This window comes from Haliotis rubra, unplaced genomic scaffold, assembly GCF_003918875.1.
Source record: "Haliotis rubra isolate DU_JTF1 unplaced genomic scaffold, ASM391887v1 Scf203, whole genome shotgun sequence".
NCBI lineage: Eukaryota > Metazoa > Mollusca > Gastropoda > Lepetellida > Haliotidae > Haliotis > Haliotis rubra.
The window spans coordinates 1,274,804-1,302,287 of NW_025766037.1; the positions used below are offsets into that span (position 1 = coordinate 1,274,804).

The 27,484-nt window shown below is 42.6% G+C and overlaps 1 protein-coding gene across 1 annotated transcript; it reads right to left on the bottom strand.

Moving 5' to 3' along the window:
- Positions 1-946: 946 nt before the first annotated feature.
- Positions 947-25,890, bottom strand: LOC124275803 (epidermal growth factor-like protein 7). Its single transcript, XM_046711478.1, has 8 exons — positions 25,634-25,890; positions 13,685-13,816; positions 13,063-13,181; positions 7,404-7,499; positions 4,454-4,554; positions 2,779-2,867; positions 1,993-2,194; positions 947-1,311 (listed from the first exon to the last, which is right to left on the bottom strand). The coding sequence occupies exons 1-7, from the start codon at positions 25,741-25,743 to the stop codon at positions 2,185-2,187; spliced, it is 657 nt and encodes a 218-aa protein (XP_046567434.1). The 5' UTR covers positions 25,744-25,890; the 3' UTR covers positions 947-1,311; positions 1,993-2,184.
- Between the last annotated feature and the right edge of the window lie 1,594 nt (positions 25,891-27,484).

Consider the following 27,484-nt stretch of genomic DNA (forward strand, 5'->3'; position numbering starts at 1 on the left):
TACGATGGCATTGGAAATGTGCTGCCACCTGTTGTTGGCTCATTCCTGCTCGAACCATTCCAATGGCTTCATGACGTTGAGCAGATGTTAATCTTGGCATGATGTGCATGTGACTTCTCATGTGGATTTGTGAACGTTTGAATGACCAAAGATCAAGCTTTCGACAGTGACAGCAATTTCAGAATTTCACATGTTGTGTGCAGCTGCACGGGCTGCACGTGCAGTAACACATTGCAAGGCCATAGGCCACCGTCAATGACGTCACATCGCCTGGCACGTGCATGAGCGTTTGATTGTCTCAATTACTTGCTATGTTCACAAATGTAATTATATATAAAGACGCTGTGTGCCTATATTTATATTTTCTATGTGCACAGTTTCTTTATGTGGCTAGTATATATATTCAGAGACTAAGCGGTAGTCTAAAGGCAATCATGAGCATCTGTGTGTGTATGTAGGTCATGTTTGTAACTATAGAGTACGTCAATCATTATACCTGATTTGACTGGAGGGTACGTCACATGGACGTCCAATATTATACATACTTGTGACGGGAGTGGACATGTATGTGACCGATATACAGTCGAACCCCAATGTCTCGAAGTCGGTTGCGACGAATTCTCGGATGTGTCGAACTCATCTCTCGGTCCCTGCCGATTTCCTTATATTTATCATTATTTCTATGCTGACGGATGTGTCGAACACTCGGATAAGTTGAACTGTTCCCTTGGTCCCGACGAGTTCGACACAACAGGGTTTGACTGTACTTGATATTCCAGCACGCGGGTCCAGATTACATCACATAGTGCTCCCCATGCCGACCGTTTCACGGGTACCGAATGAATGAACGAACGAATGAATAAATGAACGGATGAACGCACGGATGAACGAACGAACGGAAATATACTGTGTTATATGCGTATATGATAAAGAACAAACAAATAGCTGAATACAGATATTTACTGTCTAAAACGTTAACGATCACACGTATGAGTCTCTATCAAGGGATGAAGCCTCACCCTCATCAGCAGCCTATAGCATCTCGTGGCAACCTGCGTGCTGAGGTAGGGTTAGATGAGGAAGTATACCAGTCCCCACTGGAGAGGACCCGCCCACACGTTCCATCCACCATGTCCAGCTACTCACTCATCCATTACATTAAGCACCATGACATGGGGACGCGGAGTGGTCAGGAGGGGTGGGGACGGGGGAGTCTGGTCACTGACCCCATCTATCTAACCGTATCGGAGTCTTGACCTCCCCGGAACCCGGACATCGCCGTCATCTTGCCCGACTGTTTGGTGCACGTGCCTGGAAGACGATGGGGTGTACATATGCAGTTCAGAAATTCAGCCAGTATCTACCCATCATGAATTCCTCCACCCACCCATCAATTCATTAAACTATCAATTCGGATATAACAGAACACAGCCCATTTGTCCATCCGCTAAATCACTCATATACCATCCACCTGCCTATCCATTCTTTCTTCAACCCACAAACCGAGTCCCTGTCTGTCTATCCATGAGACAAACCGCCAGCCACCTACCTGTCCACCCATCCATTGACCCATCCTTCAACCCACAAACTACACAACTATCAGTTCATCCATGACCTAACCCACTTACCACCCTCTTACCTGTCCATCCATCCTACAACCCCCATATCTATTTATGTATATAACAGTGCAGCAGTCAGCCATATCCACGAACCCAGACCAAGAAATCTGTACCCGGACTTACAGACATCCAAGATCCGGGTTAGAATTGATCTTCAGTAACCCATGCTTGTCGTAAGAGGCGACTAACGGGATCGGGTGGTCAGGCTCGCTGACTTGGTTGACACATGTCATCGGTTCCCAATTGCGTAGATCGATGCTCATGCTGTTGATCACTGGATTGTCTGGTCCAGACTCGATTATTTACAGACCGCCGCCATATAGCTGGAATATTGCTGAGTGCGGCGTAAAACTAAACTCACTCACTCACTTACAGACATCCAGTCTCTCCTCCAGCATAGCGATCTGTTCGCTCAGTGATGACAGGTAGGTGTTGACGTCCTCAATATTCTGCTCGGGGGTGGGCGTGGCTGAGGTAGGAGGGCGTGGCAGATCCTGTATGGGCGGGGACGTGGGCAATGTTGACAGTGTCCGCAAATCTTTGTGAAGCTTGGTCAAGTTCAGCGTCAGTATGTCCTGGAACGTTAAGCTGTCACTTATTCTGGTAAAATTACCCGTCGTACCTGTTGATGGATACTGCTACTCGACACAAGGTGAAGTCTGTTATCTGCTAAGTAGGATTCAAGCGTTACATATTCGACACAGAGTGACGTCAGGCACGTGCATCAAGGCGTTAACTTACGTGTAGCACGTGTATTACGGGTTGTAACGTACATAGTCTAGCACGTGTACATAAGGTTGTTACATATATCGTCGACATAAAGTGACATATAGCACGTGTAACAAGGCTGTTACTTATATCGTCGACATAAAGTGACATATAGCACGTGTAACAAGGCTGTAACGTACATTGTTGACGTATAGTGACTTCTAGCACGTGTAACAAGCTTGTTACTTATATCGTCGACATAAAGTGACATCTAGCACGCGTAACAAGGCTGTAACTTAACTTGTAGACATATACTGACGTCTAGCTCGTGTATCAAGACTGTAACTTACATTGTCGACATATAGTGATGTCTAGCACGTGTATTAGGGCTGTAACTTACATTGTCAACATACAGTGACGTCAAGCACGTCTATAAAAGCAATAAACTTACATTGTCGACGTGTATGGTGTTGACAGTGTGGGTGAGATGTTTCTGGTCTTGTAACATGGTCGTGAACTCATCCGTGCAGGACAGGCAGACTGAAACATCGACACAAGCATATGGGTTTCTGGGTGTTTGTACCATATGTACCCTGTGTACCCGCAGGTACTACAGAGTCAAACATCAACACAACCATACGGTTTCTGGGTATTTGTACCATATGTACCCTGTGTACCCGCAGGTACAACAGAGTCAAACATCAACACAACCATACGGCTTCTGGGTATCTCTAGGATATGTACCCTGTGTACGCACATATACAACAAAGTCAAACATCAACACGGCCATATAGGTTCTTTGTAACCGTAGTAATTGCATATTCATATATTAACACAATTACAAGGGACTCCCTGTAATCTTTACGAACTAAAGAGTTAAATATTAACATTATCACTGGAGCCTCTGTGTACCCATAATAAATACACATTTAAACAGTAATAAACTGACGCACAAAAGAAAGTAACCACCTGGTGTTTGGGGATTATTTTTCGAAACACAACGTTAATATTTTGTAAAGAGTTTTGTTTGTGACTTACAAGTCATAAAACTTTGGGTACCTGTTGCCAAAGCGCCACAGATATCTTTTACAATGTTGTGCTTAGGATATCAAGAAAATGATGATTTTATTTAAACGGACGTGAATGTTATGCGCCAAAAGTATAAAACACCATCGACTGAGATTGTTAGTGGTATACCTGTTAAAGGCACATTTCCAAATTTGAGTGAGTGAGTGAGTGAGTGAGTTTAGTTTTACGCCGCACTCAGCAATATTCCAGCTATATGGCGGCGGTCTGTGATTAATCGAGTTTGGACCAGACAATCCAGTGATCAACAGCACGAGCATCGATCTACGCAATTGGGATACGATGACATTTGTCAACCAAGTCAGCGAGCCTGACCACCCGATCCCGTTAGTCGCCTCTTACGACAAGCATGGGTTACTGATCAGTTCTAAGCCGGCTGTTCACTGGTTGAACGAGAATGAGCGATTGGAAATATCGCATATTGCTAGGGTGTGAGAGTTTGGATTTACGCCGCTTTTGAGCAATGTTCAAGCAATATCACGGTGGGGAACACCAGAAATGTTACACATTGTACCCAATTGGGGAATCGAACCCGGCCGTATCAGAGGAATGAAACGCGCCATTGACATCTGACAGTCCCAGAACTGGAAGACGGAAAGAAACCTTATGCGCAACCGAATCCTAACAGAGGCGTCATCAACATGAACAGCATCAACAGCGATTGGCCACCGATCAGCAGCAACACAGAGGTGAGACATTGCGTAAGGAACACGAGAAACGCCGGCGACGTGTAAGTCACATTCAAATCACTTTTCAAAATATTTACACTGTTGTTTTCAAAAAAATGATCGTAGCACACCAGATGTGGACTTTCTAATGTACGTCAGATTATTGTTATTTGGTTCCCAACAACACGAACGCACCATTTGGACTAACACACGTAAACATTAAAATGGCCTATGGGTCCGTTTGTAGGGATCAGCAGATGACATTATCAACACAATCGTATGGGTGATCCGTAGCAGTGTGTGGCTGTATATTTACAGTTGAAGGAAAAGTTGGCCTGAAACAAGGGGACCCGACGATGTCCACGTACTCACAAGTGCAGGTGCGACCGTCATCACGGTAACCTGGCAGTCGCAAGCTCCGTCACTGGTGACGCATCTCTGCTCACATGGGCTACTCTGGCATTCGGAAACAACACCACAGAGGGCAGCCTCGTTAAATACTCATGCCAATAATGGTTGTCACCCCTTTTTTTTTAATTGGAGAGGGGTGTGGGATGGGTGTGTGAGGTGTGTTTGGGGTTGGGGTGGGGAGGGGGGTGACAACCATTATTGGCATGAGTATATATCAGAACTTCAGAAACATACAGATACGTTACAGACATGACCTTCAGAAACGTATAAACGCGTTGAAGGCATGACCTTCAAAAACATATAGACATGTTACAGACATGACGTTAAGAATCATACAGATGTGTTACAGACTTGACCTTCAGAAACATACAGATATGTTACAGACATGACATGCAGAAACATAGAGACATGTTACAGGCTTGACCTTCAGAAACATACAGATATGTTACAGACATGACCTTAATTAACATACAGATATGTTGCAGACTTGACCTTCAGAAACATACAGATATGTTACAGACTTGACGTGCAGAAACATACAGATATGTTGCAGACATGACCTTCAGAAACATATAGACACGTTACAGACATGACATTCAGAAACATAAAGATATGTTACAGACTTGACGTGCAGAAACTTTTCGATTGTTCTAAGCGCTAGGCATCTTAGAAACACAGATACGCATTTTAATTAAAAGCACATTATTATTGTATAGAGAAATGAATTAAACACTCGTACACACGCAAACATTTTTAAACTGGAACGTATGATTTTGTAATCAGATGATTCATGACGAATGTACTTGTGAAGATCAGAGTCATAATTGGTCTTCAGCAACCCATGCTTGTCCTAAGAGTTTTTTGGCATGATTTGGTTGTTGAACGCCGCACTCAGCAATATTCCAGCTATATGACGACGTTCTGTAAATTTTGGAGTCTGGACCAGACAATCCAGTGATGAACAGCATGAGCATCATCCTACGAGTGTCGTACGAGGCGACTTTGGGGATCGGATGGTCAGGTTTGCTGACTTGCTTGATGCATGCCATCTCAGTTGCGTAGATCGAAGATCGATATTACTCCTTGGATTATCGGATCTAGATCGATTGTTTACAGACCACCGTTATAGCTGAGTGAGCAGTCAAACAACAAACAAATTTAAACAAAAAAACTTTATTCTTATTCAGGAATTTTCAATCGTTTGATATCTAATCTGTATGTGCTTTAAACGGCACGTGAAATAATGATTAACGGGTTGATATTCCCCACACTATCATATAACTGAGAAGTAAATACCATTGTACTGTTGGAAACGCGAGAAAAATGTTTTTCTGTCTTCATCTAATAGATACGTACACCAGTGAAGATGTGGGTTAGAACTGGTCTTCAGGAACCCATGCTTGTCGTAAGAGGCGACTAACGGGATCGGGTGGTCAGGCTCGCTGACTTGGTCGCCACATGCCGTCGTATCCCAATTGCGTAGATCGATGCTCATGCTGTTGATCATTGGAATAATTGTCTGGTCCAGACTCGATTATTTACAGACCGCCGCCATATAGCTGGAATATTGCTGAGTGCGGCGTTAAACAACAAACAAACGTTTTTCCTTATTCAGGAAATTTCAATAATTTAATATTTAATCTGCATTTGCTTTAAACGACACGTGAGCAATGAATACTAAAGTACAGTCGGAAATGCGAGAAAAATGCTTATCTGGCTTCCTGTAATAAACACGAATAATGAGGCTATGGAATGGTATTAATCAAGATAACACAAAATGCTTTTCGACCCACTAAAATGACCGCTATTTTCCTGACGGTACCAAGGGTGCTTTTCTACAGTAGTAGACTCATTCTTATTCAGCCGGGTTTCCATCAAGGAATATATTCAGGAAGCAGTGACTGCGAGAGGCGATAGTCGTGGCGCGGAGATACGGTGACTTCATTAACTGTATGGAATATTTTTCACCGAAAATTGCTCTGTCATCACCACGTGCAGCGTATCGAAATCCCATCTTAAGTAGAGCAATAATTAAAGTAGCTCGGGGAACATTAATGGTATCTTTAATTTCCTTCCCGAATCTACTACAAGTCTGGGTCAAATTCTCCTCTCGTACATTGTATACCTAATTATACCTCGTTATGAAAGCTGTCAAATATCCGTTCAAATCCCGGATTTGTTTTGATACGTCCCCTTAAGTTTTTGTTATAATTTATCATTCCGTAGACTTGTTGGTATGGAAGCCTAAGGGCCTTGGCAGTTGCGTTTTACACCCAATCTAAACTTACAACTGGCTTCTCTATATCTTTCTCAAGTGTAATGAACTTACCCGTATCCTATTACAGACTCCATGTCGCGAATCTTGGCTGTGGTTGTATGCAAGAGTGATGTAACATGCAATGTTGACAAAACACATGCAGCGTCATTTCATTTTTTTGGATGCATATCTCGAATTTTCTCCCATTAACTTTTTTTTGTGGATTTGACGTTTAAGTGCCGTTTCACTGAAAAACATACATTTTAGTGCCGTTTCTGGTGATCTTGTTTCTGCATATGTTATTGACATATGGCATACATATGTCCTCACGTGGATAGACGCTTAAGTTAGATGAGAACTATGCGTGTTACAGGCCTTTTGATGCGCGGGGTAGCCTAGTGGTTAAAGCGTTCGCTCGTCACGCCCAAGACCCGGGTTCGGTTCCCCACATTGGTTGAATGTGGACCCATTTCTGGTGTCCCCCGCCGTGATGTTGCTGGAATATTGCTAACAGCGGGGTCAAATTTAACTCACTAACTCACTACAGTCCTATACTTTTACGCGATGAAGCTAATTTTGATAATGACCTAAGGCATTGTAAACAGAGTTGTGATGAAGATACGGTTGATGCATGAATCGGCCCGAGGAACTCACCAGACTCACAAGAACTGCCGCTCCATCCGTCCAGACAGTTGCACGTGTTAGGCACGTGACATTTGCCGCCATGTTGACACGCAGGAACGCAGACAGCTGTGGAAAACAGATGAAAAGATTCTTTATTATCCATGTCTTAATATATTCAACTACGTGGTATGTGTACCTGTGTGTGTAGACCTGGGGCATTGAGGCATACATATAAAAATTTGAGTCAACTGAAAAATTTGTTTTGTTCTGATACATTAGTCCTTTGGAAGATGCATACACCTGAGTGAGTGTGTAAGTTGGGTTTTACGCCGCTTTTAGCAATATTCAAGCAATATCATGGCGGGGGACACCAGAAATGGGCTTCACACATTATACCCATGTGGGGAATCGAACCCGGGCGTTCAGGGTGACGAGCGAACGCCTTAACCACTAGGCTACCCCACCGCCCCGGTTACAACTGAGGAACATGCATTAATCACGTACCTAATGTGCATACGTATACAATGCTAGGGAAGGATGCCCATAAGTAACTGTAAATATATGGTCTCAAAAGTTTAAGAACCTTGAAAACGACCCAGTACTGGAGTGAGTGAGTGAGTGAGTGAGTGAGTTGGGGTTTACATCGTTTTTAGCAATATTCCAGCAATATCACAGTAAGGGACACCGGAAATGGGCCATGTGGGGAATCGAGCCAGGGCCTTCGGCGTGACGAACGAACGCTTGAACCACTAGGCTACCCCACCGCCTCCTTGTACTGGAAGGCGTGTCATGTCAACAACACCAGAGGTAATCAGGAAGACCCTCGATATGTTGATGACCGACCGGCGATTGACTCGGGAGCATATTGTCTGTTCAGAAGTCGGTTCCGGGAAGATATTGAGACTACATAACACAGGAAGCTCTAAAAAAACGTGTGTTTTTTCACCAGGAAAAGGGGAAAGTGCTCGAATCTGTCACTGCCACGACTAGAACCCTCGAGAGTGAGATTGAACTCCTCCAGATCATGGGGTATTCGCCTGTTCCATCTGAGACAATATTGTCGCATCTCGCGAGTTTGAGCACAAGATGTCGGTGGGGTATAGTAGCCTTGTGGTTAAAGCGTTCGCTCGTCCCGAAGGTCCGGGTTCGATTCCCCACGTGGGTACAGTGTGTGAAGCCTATTTCTGGTGACCCCGCCATGATATTGCTGAAATATTGCGAAAAGCGGCGAAACACTAAACTCACTAACTCACTTGAGCAAGAGATGTTCCGAAACGTGAAGAAAGGTCCATGCGGTAACCATTTTAACTCGAAGAACGCTCACGTCAAAACTGTGGAAAAACATTTTGAACAACCAAGAGAAGGACTAATCCTTTCAACAACGTTGACAAAAAAATACATCAGTGAGCAGGCTGACTGTTGAAATAAATTTATAAATCAGAATACTGTCGTTGGGTGAAGTCTAGTCCGTTTCAGTCCCTGAACCACATTGTTTCCCCTTTTGCCTAGCCCTCCTAGACTAAGGCTTAGTCTCTGAATATATATAATTTTGATAGTAACAAACAAGCCCATTTATATGAAAAGGAGCCCTAGGGAGACCAGAGATTCAGAACCTGAGGAAATCTAGACTTGCTTTATTTAGAGCTTTAGCACTGCAGAGAGGGCTTGGCAGTAGGGAAATTAATGTGGTTCAGGGACTGTGAGACAGACTATAGCCCTCCCTGCAGTGCTAATTATATAAAGGCCAAAATGAAGCAAGTCTACATTTCCCCAGGTTCTGAATCTCTGGTCTCCCTGGGGCTCCTTTTCAACTTAAATGGGTTTATTTGTCACAATGTTATTATTAAAATTATATGTAAATTCAGAGACTAAGCGTTAGTCTATCACAGTCCCTGAATCTCACCCCCACCCACAATATCACGGCGGGAGACACCAGAAATGGGATTCACACATTGCACCCCTGTGGGGAATCGAACCCTGGTCTTGGGCGTGACGAGCGAATGCTTTAACCACCAGGCTACCCCGCCGCCCCTTATTTTACATTAATGAACCTGTGAATGCATAAGGCACATGTCGATCTGCCAGTATAAGTGTGAACATGGTGTCGTTCTTCAGATGGGAGTGTCAAGTGTCGCTGGTAAGGCAGCTAGCATGGGTCTGCACTGGTGTGTTTGCCAGAGCTTACATATCACTTACTGACACAACATATATTGTTACGTGTGAGACACCACTGCTTAACGTGGATGTGTGATTGCAGAGGCCACTGCGTCCTTGTGTGCTGTGGAATGTGTGCTTGTGCTAATCGTCATTAAGCATCTAATTAGTGTAACGACAACAAACTCTTCTTGACCCTGGCTCATAGCAGGTCACGTGTGCACAACATACATGTGCAGCTCATTAATCAGTATGATTATAATAACATACGTGGCGTTAATTGCCCTCTAAACCCACCACCTAATTCCAGATTCCAAGTCCCCATGCTTACTATCTGACCCGCTCCCCATGTATGCACTGCCACTAGTGAGTGAGTTTAGTTTTACGCCGCTTTTAGCAATATTCCAGCAATATTCTGGGCTTCACACATTGTACCCATGTGGGGATCGAACCCGGCGCTGTGAGGCAGGTTAACCCTACTGTCCTCTTCTCTTGATATGGTCGTGACCCGTGAAGGTCCGGGTTATAACTGATCTTCAGTAACCCATGCTTATCGTAAGAGGCGACTAAGGGGATCGGGTGGTCAGATTCGCTGACTTGGTTGACACATGTCATCGGTTCCCAATTGCGTAGATCGATGCTCATGCTGTTGATCACTGGATTATCCGGTCCAGACTCGATGATTTATAGACCACCGCCATACTGCTGGAATATTGCTGAGCGCGGCGTAAAACTAAACTCACTCACTTGACATGGTCCTAACCCCTGCGCCACCCAACCCACCCAAACACCCTTTGTGTGAGTGATTACGGAGTCACTCCTGCTTGGTGTAGTGGTTACAGCGTCCGCCCGGAGAGCGGAATGCCACGGGTTCGATCCCCACCGCGTCATACCAAAAGACGTTAAAATATGGTACTTGTTGGTCCCTGCCTGGCGCTCGGCATTAATGGGTACAACAAGGACTGGTCGGTTCGGAGTCAGTATAATGTGTCTGAGTGGGGTGTTCATGCTTAACTGCGGCATGGTATCTCAGTGAGCTAGCACTATAAAACTAGCTTAAGTCTGGGCTAGTACAAGCAGCCGCACATACACATACACACGCATGCACATCGTCATATGAGCGAAATATTCTCAAGTACGACGTTAAATCCCATTTCACCTCACCTCCTGTAGATGACCGAGCTGTATTGTGTTGTGAGACACTGACTTACGCCTGTAAATGAACGGGATGAATATCTTGTCTTACACGACACAAACTAGTCCGTCTCGCAATCCCTGGATCATATTATTGTCCCTACAGTCTAGCCTTTCCTGCAATGCTAAAGCCCTCACAAAAGCAAGTCAAAATTTCTCATCTCTGTCTCCCTGGGCCTCCTTTTCAATTTAAATGGGGCGGTGGGGGTAGCCAAGTGGTTAATGCGTTCGCTCGTCACGCCGAAGACCCGGGTTTGATTCCCCACATGGGTAGAATGTGTGAAGCCCATTTTTAGTGTTTCCCGCCGTGATATTGCTGGAATATTGCTAAAAGCGGCTTTAAACCATACTCACTCATTCACTGACTCAATTTAAATGGGTTTATTTGTTACAATCAAAATTATATATATTCAGAGACTAAACATTAGTCTAGACAAGACTTAGTCCTCTAGATGAACCAGGACACAACATGATCACACCTGAACATCAACCAGCTGTACATATTGTGTTGTGTAACATAGGGTCGGTCACTCCAGTCAGAGACCATCGGTATATGGTCTCTGCTCCAGCAGATCAACCAGCTGTACATATTGAGTTGTGTAACATAGGGTCGGTCACTCCAGTCAGAGACCATCGGTATATGGTCTCTGCTCCAGCAGATCAACCAGCTGTACATATTGAGTTGTGTAACATAGGGTCGGTCACTCCAGTCAGAGACCATCGGTATATGGTCTCTGCTCCAGCAGATCAACCAGCTGTACATATTGAGTTGTGTAACATAGGGTCGGTCACTCCAGTCAGAGACCATCGGTATATGGTCTCTGCTCCAGCAGATCAACCAGCTGTACATATTGTTTTGTGTAACATAGGGTCGGTCACTCCAGTCAGAGACCATCGGTATATGGTCTCTGCTCCAGCAGATCAACCAGCTTTACATATTGAGTTGTGTAACATAGGGTCGGTCACTCCAGTCAGAGACCATCGGTATATGGTCTCTGCTCCAGCAGATCAACCAGCTTTACATATTGTGTTGTGTAACATAGGGTCGGTCACTCCAGTCAGAGACCATCGGTATATGGTCTCTGCTCCAGCAGATCAACCTGCTTTACATTGTGTTGTGTAACATAGGGTCGGTCACTCCAGTCAGAGACCATCGGTATATGGTCTCTGCTCCAGCAGATCAACCAGCTTTACATATTGTGTTGTGTAACATAGGGTCGGTCACTCCAGTCAGAGACCTTCGGTATATGGTCTCTGCTCCAGCAGATCAACCAGCTTTACATATTGAGTTGTGTAACATAGGGTCGGTCACTCCAGTCAGAGACCATCGGCATATATATGGTCTCTTCGCTAGTAGATCAACAAGCTGTACATATTGTGTTGCAGGACATTGAGTAACTCATGTACATGAAAAAGCTGTATATATTATGCTGCACCGATGTTTGTAGGTGAACCGGTACAGTTAAAGTTACGCTGCTTTAATAGTGAAGCGCTACATGGTTGACCGACATGACAGCACGAGTGATCTCCCTTGACATAATTCATTCTACAAACATCACCCGAAACAGAACCATTTGCTCCAGTCCGAGATAACCGTGATGCTGGTACAGACCATGGTATTCTTTAGTGAGAAACTAGAACAAGGTACAGGTGGCTGTATCGTCACTAGTTGATAGCGATCCATAAACACATGCTCATGATATAGTTGGAATCGTACACGTGACTGCTTTTTGGAGAGATTTATGGACGTGGAATGGTCTTTAGTTGATTATATCTATTAATGAGGTGACGTGAGGTGAAATTGGGTTTAACGTCGTACTGGAGAATGTTTCGCTCATATGACGATGTGCATGCGTGTGTATGTGCGGCTGCTTGTACTAGCCCAGACTTAAGCTAGTTTTATAGTGCTAGCCCACTGAGATACCATGCCGCAGTTAAGAATGAATACCCCACTCAGACACATTATACTGATTCCGAGCCGACCAGTCCTTGTTGTACCCATTAATGCCGAGCGCCAGACAGGGACCAACAAGTACCATATTTTAACGTCTTTTGGTATGACGCGGTGGGGATCGAACCCGTGACCTTCCGCTCTCCGGGCGGACGCTCTAACCACTACACCACAGGGGCGGTCTCTATTAATGGGAAACCTGCTAGATCGTATAGGATTCTGTCATGTGAAACTCAGTTATGTTTATCCTGGCGTGAGAATCCTGGAAGATCTCATTGTATTCTGTTTTTTCTGTGTTCTGGTATTCTGGCGATTTCACAGTATTTTGTTGTAAGAAAGCTGTACAGGTTATGAACAGATCGTCGCATTATTAGAAACCAGATGACTTACGTTCCAGACAGGCGTTTTTCTGGGCGTCATATCCCGTCCACCCTGGGCAGCAGGCGAAGCGGGTATTGTACTGGGGCCTCATCTCAATCAGTCGCCTCATCTCCATCCTGTAGGACAGTCTACAACAGAAAGTCCCACAACACCACGTATACAACAAGGAGTACGGTCAATAACACAAAGTCCAGTATAATACAGGGAGGTGGGAACTTTCCGTTCTTGACATTTGCATAATTACACACATATTGTACCTTCCATACATGACAGCGACTCGCACTGCTTACAGATTCTCACCCCACTCTTGCGCCCCCCCCTCTCTCTCTCACTCTCTCCATCCCCACCCTCCCTCCCTCCCTCTCTCGCTCTCCCTCCCTCCCCCTCTCTCTATCTTTCTTTCTCTCTCCCTCCCTCTTACTCTCTCGCTCTCTTTCTCTTCCTCCCTCCCCTCTTTCTCTCACTCTCTCACTCTCTCTCCCTCTTACTCTCTACTCTCTTTCTCTCTCTCCCTCCCTCCTCTCCTCTCTCTCTCTCTCTCTCTCTCTCTCTCTCTCTCTCTCTCTCTCTCTCACACACACACACACATGTAGCATCGTTTATTATTTGTTTGGATTGGTTGTCCTCTCACCTGAAATGTGGACAAACTCCCGTCTTGTTTCCTCGACAAGGTAGATAACTCCTTTGGTAATACGGAACACAGACGGATTTTGTTGTGGGTACTGCTTTCATGACAACTGCATCTTGACGACAGATGTGAAGTCTGGGATGAGATAAGTAAAGGGAGACTATCATACAACTTATAGTACCTGCAAACCCAGGACATATTTTCATTTTGGGAGGGTGTTGTACTGGAAGGAATGTATACAGAATGTAGTTTTGAGTGAGTGAGTGAGTTTGGTTTTCCGCCACTTTTAGCAATATTCCAGCAATATCACGGTGGGGGACACCAGAAATGGGCTTCACACATTATACCCATGTGGGGAATCGAACCCGGGTCTTTGGCGTGAGCGATGTAGTTTTGAGTTCATAGCAGCATTTGGAATACCTAGACAACACACGGATGAGTACCTCCAATATTCGCTGAGCAGTTAACCTCTGAAAACGACGGAGGATGAGGTTGTACATCCTAACACTGGCAGAACTGTTAACCTCTTAAGACGACGGAGGATGTGGTTGTACCTCAAAACACATGGACCCGAATTGATCTTCAGCAACCCATACTTGTCGTAAGTGTCAACTAACTGGATCGGGTGGTCAGGTTCGCTGACGTAGTTGACACATGTCAACGTATACCATGTAGATGGATGCTCATGTTGTTGATCACTTGATCGTCGAGTCCAAACTCGATTATATACACACCGCCGACATATAGCTGCAATATTGCCTTAAACACAAACACCCAAAATAATATCAAAACACATGGAGCCACAGTTGGCCTACGAGGGGGGATGTGGTGGTTCCTCCCTCTGAAGTAGTCAATTACGGACCATGTTGTTGCATGGTTTGATAACCGCCGTTTATAGCACGAGTGTCTTAGCACCTGCAGGTTAAAGCTTTAGTTCCGAAAGACGTGACACTGGATATTTTATTAGATCCCTCTCGATTATGAGTCTAACCTAAGCAAGCTGTATATACACTTGTAAACAGTTAAGACCGCAGGCTAGATTGGATGCGTCTATCTGGATGAAGCTGATAAGAAGGAGGCATGGAGGCAGGCATAATTGTCCGCGGAGCAGCATAAACCTGTCTGCCTTTTTCCTGTAGCGGGAATTATGCTTGAATTTATGCCGTACACAAGTTTAGAAAAGCTATTTCAATTACAGTAAATTGCAATTATGCACACCCTTATTTATAGACATGTATTTTATCTGGCAATACAATGCCAGTGACTCGATGTACTGTAGCAGAAAATCTTGGTACAACACCTTGGCGTGTTCTCTCACGTAGTGTACATCTTGGCGCAGACTTGCTACACCCTGGCGAGAACACTTGTGTGATACAACTGACGGACTACACTCACATCCTACACTAAAGTCAGTATACCCACAACCTACACTTAAGTCAGTATACCCACGCTCTACACTTAAGTCAGTATACCCACGCTCTACACTTAAGTCATTATACCCACGTCCTACAATTAAGTCAGTATACCCACACCATACACTTAAGTCAGCACATCTACGCCCTACACTTAAGTCAGTATACCCACGCTCTACACTTAAGTCATTATACCCACGCCCTACACTTAAGTCAGTATACCCACGCCCTACACTTAAGTCATTATACCAACGCCCTACACGTTAGTCAGTATATCCACGCCCTACACGTAAGTCAGTATACCCATGCCCTATACTTAAGTCAGTATATCCACGCTCTACACTTAAGTCAGTACACTCACATCCTACACTTAAGTCAGTATACCCACGCCCTACACTTAAGTCAGTATACCCACGCCCTACACTAAAGCCAGCATACCCACATCCTACACTTAAGTCAGTATACCTACGCCCTACACTTAAGTCAGTATACCCACGCCCTACACTTAAGTCAGTATACCACGCCCTACACTCAAGCCAGCACACTTACATCCTACACTCAAGTCAGTACACTCACATTCTACACTTACGTCAGTATACCCACGCTCTATACTTGAGTCAGTGTACCCACGCCCTACACTAAAGCTAGTATACTCACACCTTACCCTAAAGCCAGTGCACTCACATTCTACACTGAAGCCAGTACACTGACGTCCGACACTTAGGCAAGTGTATTTATGTCCTACGCCAGGTGTTCACAAAACTTGACAGTCAAGAGTGTACTCATCATTAGACATCTGAGAAGACAGGATAATCTTGGTGTAATCAACAACAACAACCAAACACGGCAAGAGTGATGTACTCAATACCAGGGCCTAGATTTTCGAAGCTCTCTTAGGGCTAAGATAGTTGCAAGTTAATGTTAATGAATGGCACTTACGACTATCTTAGCACTAAGAGAGTTTCGAAAATCTAGACCAAGACATCTAAGAAGGACAATGGTGATGCACTCAACACAAGACGTAACAACTGTTTACGCCAAATTAGACATCCAATAGATTAGTTTGGACGCAGCTATTTAGAAATGTTTACCAAGAAGAAAATGAAACCATTATTGCCTTCTTAAATTTTAAAAAGCACTTGACATTACTTCACTGGTATTTCTTGGATTCAGTTGGTTTAAGAGGTGAAAATGACGTTGCCACTTAAAAATAGTTATGTTTTATGGAAAAGCATGTCTAGGATATAATAATGTTTTTTGAGTGCCTAGTTAGTTTAAGACAAGGTTGCGTATTGGGCCATTGGTATTTTCATTTTCCATAAACGAGCTATCAATATTACAATATGGGTATTTATGGAGTTGGACTTTTTCAAGACACGTTAGAAATCCTGCTACTTAAGATTGCTGATGATATCATTTTGTTATCTGATGCAATTTCTGGATTACAGAAGCAACATCTACATTCTTGACACGCAGATGTGTGTGGTCTAACAGTTAATTTAGAACAGACAAATATTGTTGTATGTAGACGAGGTGGACACTAAAAGACAAAAGAACCGTGGTTCATAAAGGGAAGCAAGCGTTATCTTTATATACATGTAAATATTTACGAATTCCTTTCTCTTGGACTCAACGGTGAATATATGCATTGAAGGCGTAGTCGTAAGAGGTAAACGTGCTCTATTGGAAGTACTGCTAATTTAATTTAGTCGAACGTGTATTTTTAATACATGATATACAATTACACCCAGTTGTGGTTTTGATGTGTGTGTTTTATAAAGATACGGCAAAATAAGACATCGACATTTAAAGGCTTGTGGAATCAACACTAGACAGCCAAGAGAGCGGCGATGTACTCCACACTAGACAGCCAAGAGGCAGTGGTTTACTCAACACTAGACAGACAAGATGGCAGCGGTGTACTCGATACTAGACAGCCTTGGGGTAGTGGTGTACTCAACACTAGACAGCCAGGGTGCAGTGGTGTACTCAACATTAGGTAGCCTGGGGGGTAGTGGTGTAGTGGTGTACTCCACACTAGACAGCCAGGAGGGTAGTGGTGTACTCAACATTAGGTAGCCTGGGGGGTAGTGGTGTAGTGGTGTACTCCACACTAGACAGTCAGGGTGCAGTGGTGTACTCAACACTAGACAGTCAGGAGGGTAGTAGTGTACTCAACACTAGACAGACAGGGTGCAGCGGTGTACTCAACACTAGACATCCAGGAGGACAGTGGTGTACTCAACACTAGACATCCAGGAGGGCAGCGGTGTACTCAACACTAGACATCCAGGAGGGCAGTGGTGTACTCAACACTTGACTGACAGGAGGACAGTGGTGTACTCAACACTAGACTGACAGGAGGGCAGTGGTGTACTCAACACTAGACATCCAGGAGGACAGTGGTGTACTCAACACTAGACATTCAGGAGGACAGTGGTGTACTCAACACTAGACATCCAGGAGGACAGTGGTGTACTCAACACTAGACATCCAGGAGGGCAGCGGTGTACTCAACACTAGACAGCTAGGAGGACAGCGGTGTACTCAACACTAGACAGATAGGAGGACAGCGGTGTACTCAACACTAGACAGACAGGGTGCAGCGGTGTACTCAACACTAGACAGTGAGGGTGCAGTGGTGTACTCAACACTAGACAGATAGGAGGACAGCGGTGTACTCAACACTAGACATCCAGGAGGGCAGTGGTGTACTCAACACTAGACAGCTAGGAGGACAGCGGTGTACTCAACACTCTACAGATAGGAGGACAGTGGTGTACTCAACACTAGACAGCCAGGAGGGCAGTGGTGTACTCAACACTAGACAGCCAGGAGGACAGTGGTGTACTCAATACTAGACAGATAGGAGGACAGCGGTGTACTCAACACTAGACAGACAGGGTGCAGCGGTGTACTCAACACTAGACAGCCAGGAGGACAGCGGTGTACTCAATACTAGACAGATAGGACAGCGGTGTACTCAACACTAGACACACATGGTGCAGCGGTGTACTCAACACTAGACAGCCAGGAGGACAGCGGTGTTCTCAACACTAGACAGATAGGAGGACAGCGGTGTACTCAACACTAGACAGCCATAGTGTTAGAGGTATAGTCATCACTAGACATAGTGGAGGGCTGGTAATTGTATCACCGTCCTCTCAGATCTGCAATGGGCGTCAACCAAAGATATGTTCGTGCCTGTTTAATGAGGTCAGGGGTCACGAGAGACACACTTTTTTGGTTCAAACTAATGATCACAGTGTGTTCCTACAATAATTTCCCCGTAGTTCCAAAGTCACGTGACATCAACTTAATCTGTGCATAACCATGTAATGAGGAAGCGTGGCGTAGCTGCCGGCGCCTTGTGCAAATACTGCATGATTATTTAATGTAAAAATCGTGTGCTGCCGTCAAATAAACATGAAAATATGATGCCTCTCATCAGCAGATGTGCTTCGGTTTAGACCTGGAGTTTGTTCGTGTGAAACACTCAGCTAGGTGTGGAGCACAGGAGGGAGAGATAGGAGGGGTGGAGATTTTGCTGATGGGTGGGTGGGGTTGGATGGAATGGGGGTGGGGTACGCTGGTCCTTGGGGATGATGGGTGGGGTCGGGGTGAGATGTGGAGATGTGATTGAGTCATCTGCGAATTTACTTTAATGCTGAGTAGGCCTGGAGTCAACGATCGTGGGAGGAATTTCAAACAATAACACTCCAAGCTACGGCGTGGCTTTCAAGTAAAAAACTGCACCTCAAACGTAAATACATTAAACATAAGTATATAAAACATAAACCATTATTTCAGCAACCCCACGGCGGGGGGACACCAAAAATCGGTTTCACACAATGTATCCATGTGGGATAGTAAACCCAGTATGACAAATGCAGATCCGCTAAATGCATCCTGTCTTCAGGAGGGTGTTCAATTAATACAGGAGAAGGTGGTGTAGCCTAGTAGTTCAAGCGTTCGCTCGTCAAGCCGAAGACCCGGGTTCGATTCCCCATATGGATACAGTGTTTGAAGCCCATCCCCGCCGTGATATTGCTGTAATATTGCTTTAGGCGGCGTAAAACCACACACTCGCTCACTCAATCAGTACAGTTCTGCCCACATATGAAAGGTGACTGAAAAGTTCTGAGCCGAACTACAAGAGTAGTGCAGTAGACCTTAAACATATTGCAAATATGAGTGAGTTTAGTCTTACGCCGCTTTTAGCAATATTCCAGCAACATCACGACGGTGGAACACCAGAAATGGGCTTCACACATTATACCCATGAGGAGAATCGAACCCGGGTCTTCGGCGTGACGAGCGAATGCTTTAACCACTAGGCTACGCCATGGGCCTAACATAGCCAATACAGTTGGCAGCTCTCATGAGCTATTTGTAAACAATCACAGGTTTGAACATTTCACGACGAAGGTTTCAACAAAATGTGTTCGTTTTCTGACTATTATCAGTAATCAAACTCGTTTCACCATCATTCATGAAGACGTTACATCGTCCTGAAGCAGACGATGTTCAGTTTGTTGTGCACTGCCCACATATGTCGACAATACAGTTAAAACACTTCCGCCAAGTGTATTTACAAAGAAGAGACCGAAATCGAAGCTTAATATTGGGAATAAGACGGTTTACATCATGCAACGGTCAGTCAAATTGTTATTTCAGTTGACAGTGATAGTGACAATGAGAATATTTCATATTAGAAGTTTTGAGACTATCCCTGTGTTTTTAGATGTTCTGTTTCTTGTGCATGCCCCCTTAAGCTTGCTACCACAGTAATTAAATCACAAACAATTCTACATGGTCGTTTGTTAAACCTTTCCTTCTCTTTATGCCCATGTCTGAAGTTATAGTGACGAATGTATGGAATTATAGTGACGAATGTATGGAATTATAGTGACGATTGTATGGAATTATAGTGACGAATGTATGGAATTATAGTGACGATTGTATGGAATTATAGTGACGATTGTATGGAATTATAGTGACGATTGTTTGGAATTATAGTGACGATTGTATGGAATTATAGTGACGAATGTATGGAATTATAGTGACGATTGTATGGAATTATAGTGACGAATGTATGGAATTATAGTGACGATTGTATGGAATTATAGTGACGAATGTATGGAATTATAGTGACGATTGTATGGAATTATAGTGACGATTGTATGGAATTATAGTGACGATTGTTTGGAATTGTAGTGACGAATGTATGGAATTATAGTGACGATTGTATGGAATTATAGTGACGAATGTATGGAATTATAGTGACGATTGTATGGAATTATAGTGACGAATGTATGGAATTATAGTGACGATTGTATGGAATTATAGTGACGAATGTATGGAATTATAGTGACGATTGTATGGAATTATAGTGACGATTGTATGGAATTATAGTGACGATTGTATGGAATTATAGTGACGATTGTATGGAATTATAGTGACGATTGTATGGAATTATAGTGACGATTGTATGGAATTATAGTGACGATTGTATGGAATTATAGTGACGATTGTATGGAATTATAGTGACGATTGTTTGGAATTATAGTGACGATTGTTTGGACAAATGACTAATGTTCATGCCATGTAGACGATTTGTTGCTTTCCAATGAATATTTATTTGCCATTTCATCGGTAGGATTTTGCAGCAAACGGACTATGTATAATATTTCTAATAGTATTATGCTCTGTATATAACCAAATTATAGTTAATGCTCTGTATATAATCAAATTATAGTTAATGCTCTGTATATAACCAAATTGTAGTTAATGTTCTGTATATAACCAAATTGTAGTTAATGCTCTGTATATAACCAAATTATAGTTAATGCTCTGTATATAACCAAATTGTAGTTAATGCTCTGTATATAACCAAATTGTAGTTAATGCTCTGTATATAACCAAATTGTAGTTAATGCTCTGTATATAACCAAATTGTAGTTAATGTTCTGTATATAACCAAATTGTAGTTAATGTTCTGTATATAACCAAATTGTAGTTAATGCTCTGTATATAAGCAAATAGTAGTTAATGTTCTGTATATAACCAAATTGTAGTTAATGCTCTGTATATAACCAAATTGTAGTTAATGTTCTGTATATAACCAAATTGTAGTTAATGCCCTGTATATAGTCAAATTATAGTTAATGCTCTGTATATAACCAAATTATAGTTAATGCCCTGTATATAACCAAATAGTAGTTAATGTTCTGTATATAACCAAATTGTAGTTAATGCTCTGTATATAACCAAATTGTAGTTAATGTTCTGTATATAACCAAATTGTAGTTAATGCTCTGTATATAAGCAAATAGTAGTTAATGTTCTGTATATAACCAAATTGTAGTTAATGCTCTGTATATAAGCAAATAGTAGTTAATGTTCTGTATATAACCAAATTGTAGTTAATGCTCTGTATATAAGCAAATAGTAGTTAATGTTCTGTATATAACCAAATTGTAGTTAATGCTCTGTATATAAGCAAATAGTAGTTAATGTTCTGTATATAACCAAATTGTAGTTAATGCTCTGTATATAAGCAAATAGTAGTTAATGTTCTGTATATAACCAAATAGTAGTTAATGTTCTGTATATAACCAAATTGTAGTTAATGCCTGTATATAAGCAAATAGTAGTTAATGTTCTGTATATATAACCAAATTGTAGTTAATGCTCTGTATATAGTCAAATTATAGTTAATGCTCTGTATATAACCAAATTATAGTTAATGCCCTGTATATAACCAAATAGTAGTTAATGTTCTGTATATAACCAAATTGTAGTTAATGCTCTGTATATAACCAAATTGTAGTTAATGTTCTGTATATAACCAAATTGTAGTTAATGTTCTGTATATAACCAAATAGTAGTTAATGTTCTGTATATAACCAAATTGTAGTTAATGCTCTGTATATAAGCAAATAGTAGTTAATGTTCTGTATATAACCAAATTGTAGTTAATGCCTGTATATAACCAAATTGTAGTTAATGTTCTGTATATAACCAAATTAATAGTTAATGCCCTGTATATAACCAAATAGTAGTTAATGTTCTGTATATAACCAAATTGTAGTTAATGCTCTGTATATAACCAAATTGTAGTTAATGTTCTGTATATAAGCAAATAGTAGTTAATGCTCTGTATATAACCAAATTATAGTTAATGCTCTGTATATAACCAAATTGTAGTTAATGTTCTGTATATAACCAAATTGTAGTTAATGTTCTGTATATAACCAAATTGTAGTTAATGCTCTGTATATAACCAAATTGTAGTTAATGCTCTGTATATAACCAAATTGTAGTTAATGCCCTGTATATAACCAAATTGTAGTTAATGCTCTGTACACATCCATACAGCAGTTTTATATTCTGTACATACCAATATCGTGGTATAATGTTCTGTATATATCCAAAGTGTAGTTGATGCTCTGTACACACCCATATAGTAGTATAATGTTCTGTACATATCCAAAATGTAGTTGATGCTCTGTACACACCCATATAGTAGTATAATGTTCTGTATATATCCAAAGTGTAGTTGATGCTCTGTACACACCCATATAGTAGTATAATGTTCTGTATATATCCAAAGTGTAGTTGATGCTCTGTACACACCCATATAGTGGTATAATGTTCTGTATATATCCAAAGTGTAGTTGATGCTCTGTACACACCCATATAGTGGTATAATATTCTGTATATATCCAAAGTGTAGTTGATGCTCTGTACACACCCATATAGTAGTATAATGTTCTGTATATATCCAAAGTGTAGTTGATGCTCTGTACACACCCATACAGTAGTATAATGTTCTGTATATATCCAAAGTGTAGTTGATGCTCTGTACACACCCATATAGTGGTATAATATTCTGTATATATCCAAAGTGTAGTTGATGCTCTGTACAACCCATATAGTAGTATAATGTTCTGTATATATCAAAGTGTAGTTGATGCCTGTACACATCTATATAGTAGTAAAATGTTCTGTATATATCCAAAGTGTAGTTGATGCTCTGTACACACCCATATAGTAGTATAATGTTCTGTATATATCCAAAGTGTAGTTGATGCCTGGTACACACCCAAATAGTAGTATAATGCTCTGTATATATCCAAAGTGTAGTTGATGCTCTGTACACATCTATAAAGTAGTAAAATGTTCTGTATATATCCAAAGTGTAGTTGATGCTCTGTACACACCCATATAGTGGTATAATATTCTGTATATATCCAAAGTGTAGTTGATGCTCTGTACACACCCATATAGTAGTATAATGTTCTGTATATATCCAAAGTGTAGTTGATGCTCTGTACACATCTCTATAGTAGTAAAATGTTCTGTATATATCCAAAGTGTAGTTGATGCTCTGTACACACCCATATAGTAGTATAATGCTATGTATATATCCAAAGTGTAGTTGATGCTCTGTACACACCCATATTGTAGTATAATGCTCGGTACACACCCATATTGTAGTATAATGCTCTGTATATATCCAAAGTGTAGTTGATGCTCTGTACACATCTATAAAGTAGTAAAATGTTCTGTATATATCCAAAGTGTAGTTGATGCTCTGTACACACCCATATAGTGGTATAATATTCTGTATATATCCAAAGTGTAGTTGATGCTCTGTACACACCCATATAGTAGTATAATGTTCTGTATATATCCAAAGTGTAGTTGATGCTCTGTACACATCTCTATAGTAGTAAAATGTTCTGTATATATCCAAAGTGTAGTTGATGCTCTGTACACACCCATATAGTAGTATAATGCTCTGTATATATCCAAAGTGTAGTTGATGCTCTGTACACACCCATATTGTAGTATAATGCTCGGTACACACCCATATTGTAGTATAATGCTCTGTATATATCCAAAGTGTAGTTGATGCTCTGTACACACCCATATAGTAGTATAATGCTCTGTATATATCCAAAGTGTAGTTGATGCTCTGTACACACCCATATAGTAGTATAATGTTCTGTATATATCCAAAGTGTAGTTGATGCTCTGTACACACCCATATAGTGGTATAATGTTCTGTATATATCCAAAGTGTAGTTGATGCTCTGTACACACCCATATAGTAGTATAATATTCTGTATATATCCAAAGTGTAGTTGATGCTCTGTACACACCCATATAGTAGTATAATGTTCTGTATATATCCAAAGTGTAGTTGATGCTCTGTACACACCCATACAGTAGTATAATGTTCTGTATATATCCAAAGTGTAGTTGATGCTCTACACACATCCATATAGTAGTGGTATAATATTCTGTATATATCCAAAGTGTAGTTGATGCTCTGTACACACCCATATATAGTAGTATAATGTTCTGTATATATCCAAAGTGTAGTTGATGCTCTGTACACATCTATATAGTAGTAAAATGTTCTGTATATATCCAAAGTGTAGTTGATGCTCTGTACACACCCATATAGTAGTATAATATTCTGTATATATCCAAAGTGTAGTTGATGCTCTGTACACACCCATATAGTAGTATAATGCTCTGTATATATCCAAAGTGTAGTTGATGCTCTGTACACATCTATATAGTAGTAAAATGTTCTGTATATATCAAAGTGTAGTTGATGCTCTGTACACACCCATATAGTAGTATAATGTTCTGTATATATCCAAAGTGTAGTTGATGCTCTGTACACACCCATATAGTAGTATAATGTTCTGTATATATCCAAAGTGTAGTTGATGCTCTGTACACACCCATATATAGTAGTATAATGTTCTGTATATATCCAAAGTGTAGTTGATGCTCTGTACACACCCATATAGTAGTATAATGCTCTGTATATATCCAAAGTGTAGTTGATGCTCTGTACACACCCATATAGTAGTATAATGTTCTGTATATATCCAAAGTGTAGTTGATGCTCTGTACACACCCATATAGTAGTATAATGCTCTGTATATATCCAAAGTGTAGTTGATGCTCTGTACACACCCATATAGTAGTATAATGTTCTGTATATATCCAAAGTGTAGTTGATGCTCTGTACACACCCATATAGTAGTATAATGTTCTGTATATATCCAAATGTAGTTGTACACACCCATATAGTAGTATAATGCTCTGTATATATCCAAAGTGTAGTTGATGCTCTGTACACATCCATACAGTAGGTTGATATTCTGTACCCACCTATATCGTAGTATAATGTTCTGTAGTTATTTTTTATACGTTACCACGTTGTAGATGATGTTCTGTTGTTGTCGCAATTGTTTGTTGTTTTACGCCGCACTCAGCAATATTCCAGTCATAAAGAGGCGGCCTGTAAGTAATCGAGTCTGGACCAAACAATCCAGTGATCAACATCATGAGATACCATGACATGTGTCAACCAAGTCAACGAACCTGACCACCGGAACCCGTTTGTCGCCTCTAAGGCAAGCATGGGTTGCAGAAGATCAATTCTAACCCGGATCTTCACGGTTTTATGGTCTACAGATATCCTGCTGGTAGAATAATGTTGTGTACATACCCAGGTCGAAGTATATTCCCATGTGTAGGTCGTGGTATTGCGCTCTGGTTCAACGTTGTCACTAACACTACTTCGGCCACAAACGACAGCATCCACGTGGTGAAAATCATGCCGATTTGTATGGTCACACTCAGTGAATACAGGGAACAGGAATTGTCATCACAGACATCTCTCGCATCTACCGTGAAAAAACCATCCTCACATTAAATACATCCCCCTGCCTACTCCAAGCGTCAGCCTGCATCGACTGTGCACGGCAAAAGCAGCGAGTCAAATGTGTGCATTAACTTCTGTTCACTGTCGAGAGGCAGACACTAACTATTGTGAAAACGTCGCTGACAAAATATGGATTTCAACATCATCTTCTCAGTCCCTACTGTCCGCTTGATACCTCAGTCACCATCCCTACTGTCCACTGTCCTCCTGACTGTCCCATCCCCCTGTCCACCTCAGTATGACCATCCCTACTGTCCACTGTCCGCCTGATGTCTGATGTCTCAGTCACCATCCCTACTGTCCACTGTCCGCCTGATGTCTCAGTCACCATCCCTACTGTCCACTGTCCGCCTGATGTCTGTACACCATCCCTCAGTCACCATCCCTACTGTCCACTGTCCGCCTGACAGTCACCATCCCTACTGTCCACTGTCAGCCTGATATCTCAGTCCCTACTGTCCACTCCCTGATATGTCTCAGTCACCATCCCTACTGTCCACTGTCCGCCTGATGTCTCAGTCACCATCCCTGATGTCTCAGTCCATCCCTACTGTCCTCCTGATGTCTCAGTCACACCATCCCTACTGTCCACTGTCCGCCTGATGTCTCAGTCACCATCCCTACTGTCCACTGTCTCAGTCACCATCCCTGTCCACTGTCCGCCTCGCCTCCATACCATCCACTGTCCACTGTCAGCCTGATGTCTCAGTCACCATCCCTACTGTCCACACTGTCCGCCTGATGTCTGTCCACTGTCCGCCTGATATCTCCCTACTGTCCACCGTCCGCCTGATATCTCAGTCACCATCCCTACTGTCCACTGTCCGCCTGATGCCTCAGTCACCATCCCTGTCCATTGTCCGCCTGAGTCACCATCCCACTGTCCACTGTCCTGATGATCTCAGTCACCACTGTCCACTGTCCGCCTGATGTCTCAGTCACCATCCCTACTGTCCACTGTCCGCCTGATGTCTCAGTCACCGTCCCTACTGTCCACTGTCCGCCTGATGTCTCAGTCACCATCCCTACTGTCCGTCCGCCTGATGTCTCAGTCACCATCCCTACTGTCCACTGTCCGCCTGATGTCTCAGTCACCATCCCTACTGTCCACTGTCCGCCTGATGTCCGCCTCTCAGTCACCATCCCTACTGTCCACTGTCCGCCCAGTCCACCATCCCTACTGTCCACTGTCCGCCTGATCTCAGTCCCTACAGTCCACTGTCACCTGATCCTCAGTCACCATCCCTACTGTCCACTGTCCGCCTGATGCCAGTCACCATCCCTACTGTCCACTGTCCGCCTGATGTCTCAGTCACCATCCCTGTCCGCCTGATGTCTCAGTCACCATCCCTACTGTCCACTGTCCGCCTGATGTCTCAGTCACCATCCCTACTGTCCACTGTCCGCCTGATGTCTCTCATCCCTACACCACTGTCCGCCCAGTCACCATCCCTACTGTCCACTGTCCGCCTGATGTCTCAGTCACCATCCCTACTGTCCACTGTCCGCCTGATGTCTCAGTCACCATCCCTACTGTCCACTGTCCGCCTGATGTCTCAGTCACCATCCCTACTGTCCACTGTCCGCCTGGTGTCTCAGTCACCATGTTTATGGTGTGATTTTGGGCAATGTCTT

Coding starts and splice junctions, on each gene's coding strand:
- LOC124275803 (XM_046711478.1), bottom strand. CDS start 25,743: ATGATTTTCACCACGTGGATGCTGTCGTTTGTGGCCGAAGTAGTGTTA. Junction 13,817..25,633: donor GGGAATATACTTCGACCTGG/GTATGTACACAA, acceptor ATCTCATCCCAG/ACTTCACATCTGTCGTCAAG. Junction 2,868..4,453: donor TGACGGTCGCACCTGCACTT/GTGAGTACGTGG, acceptor TCGATGTTTCAG/TCTGCCTGTCCTGCACGGAT.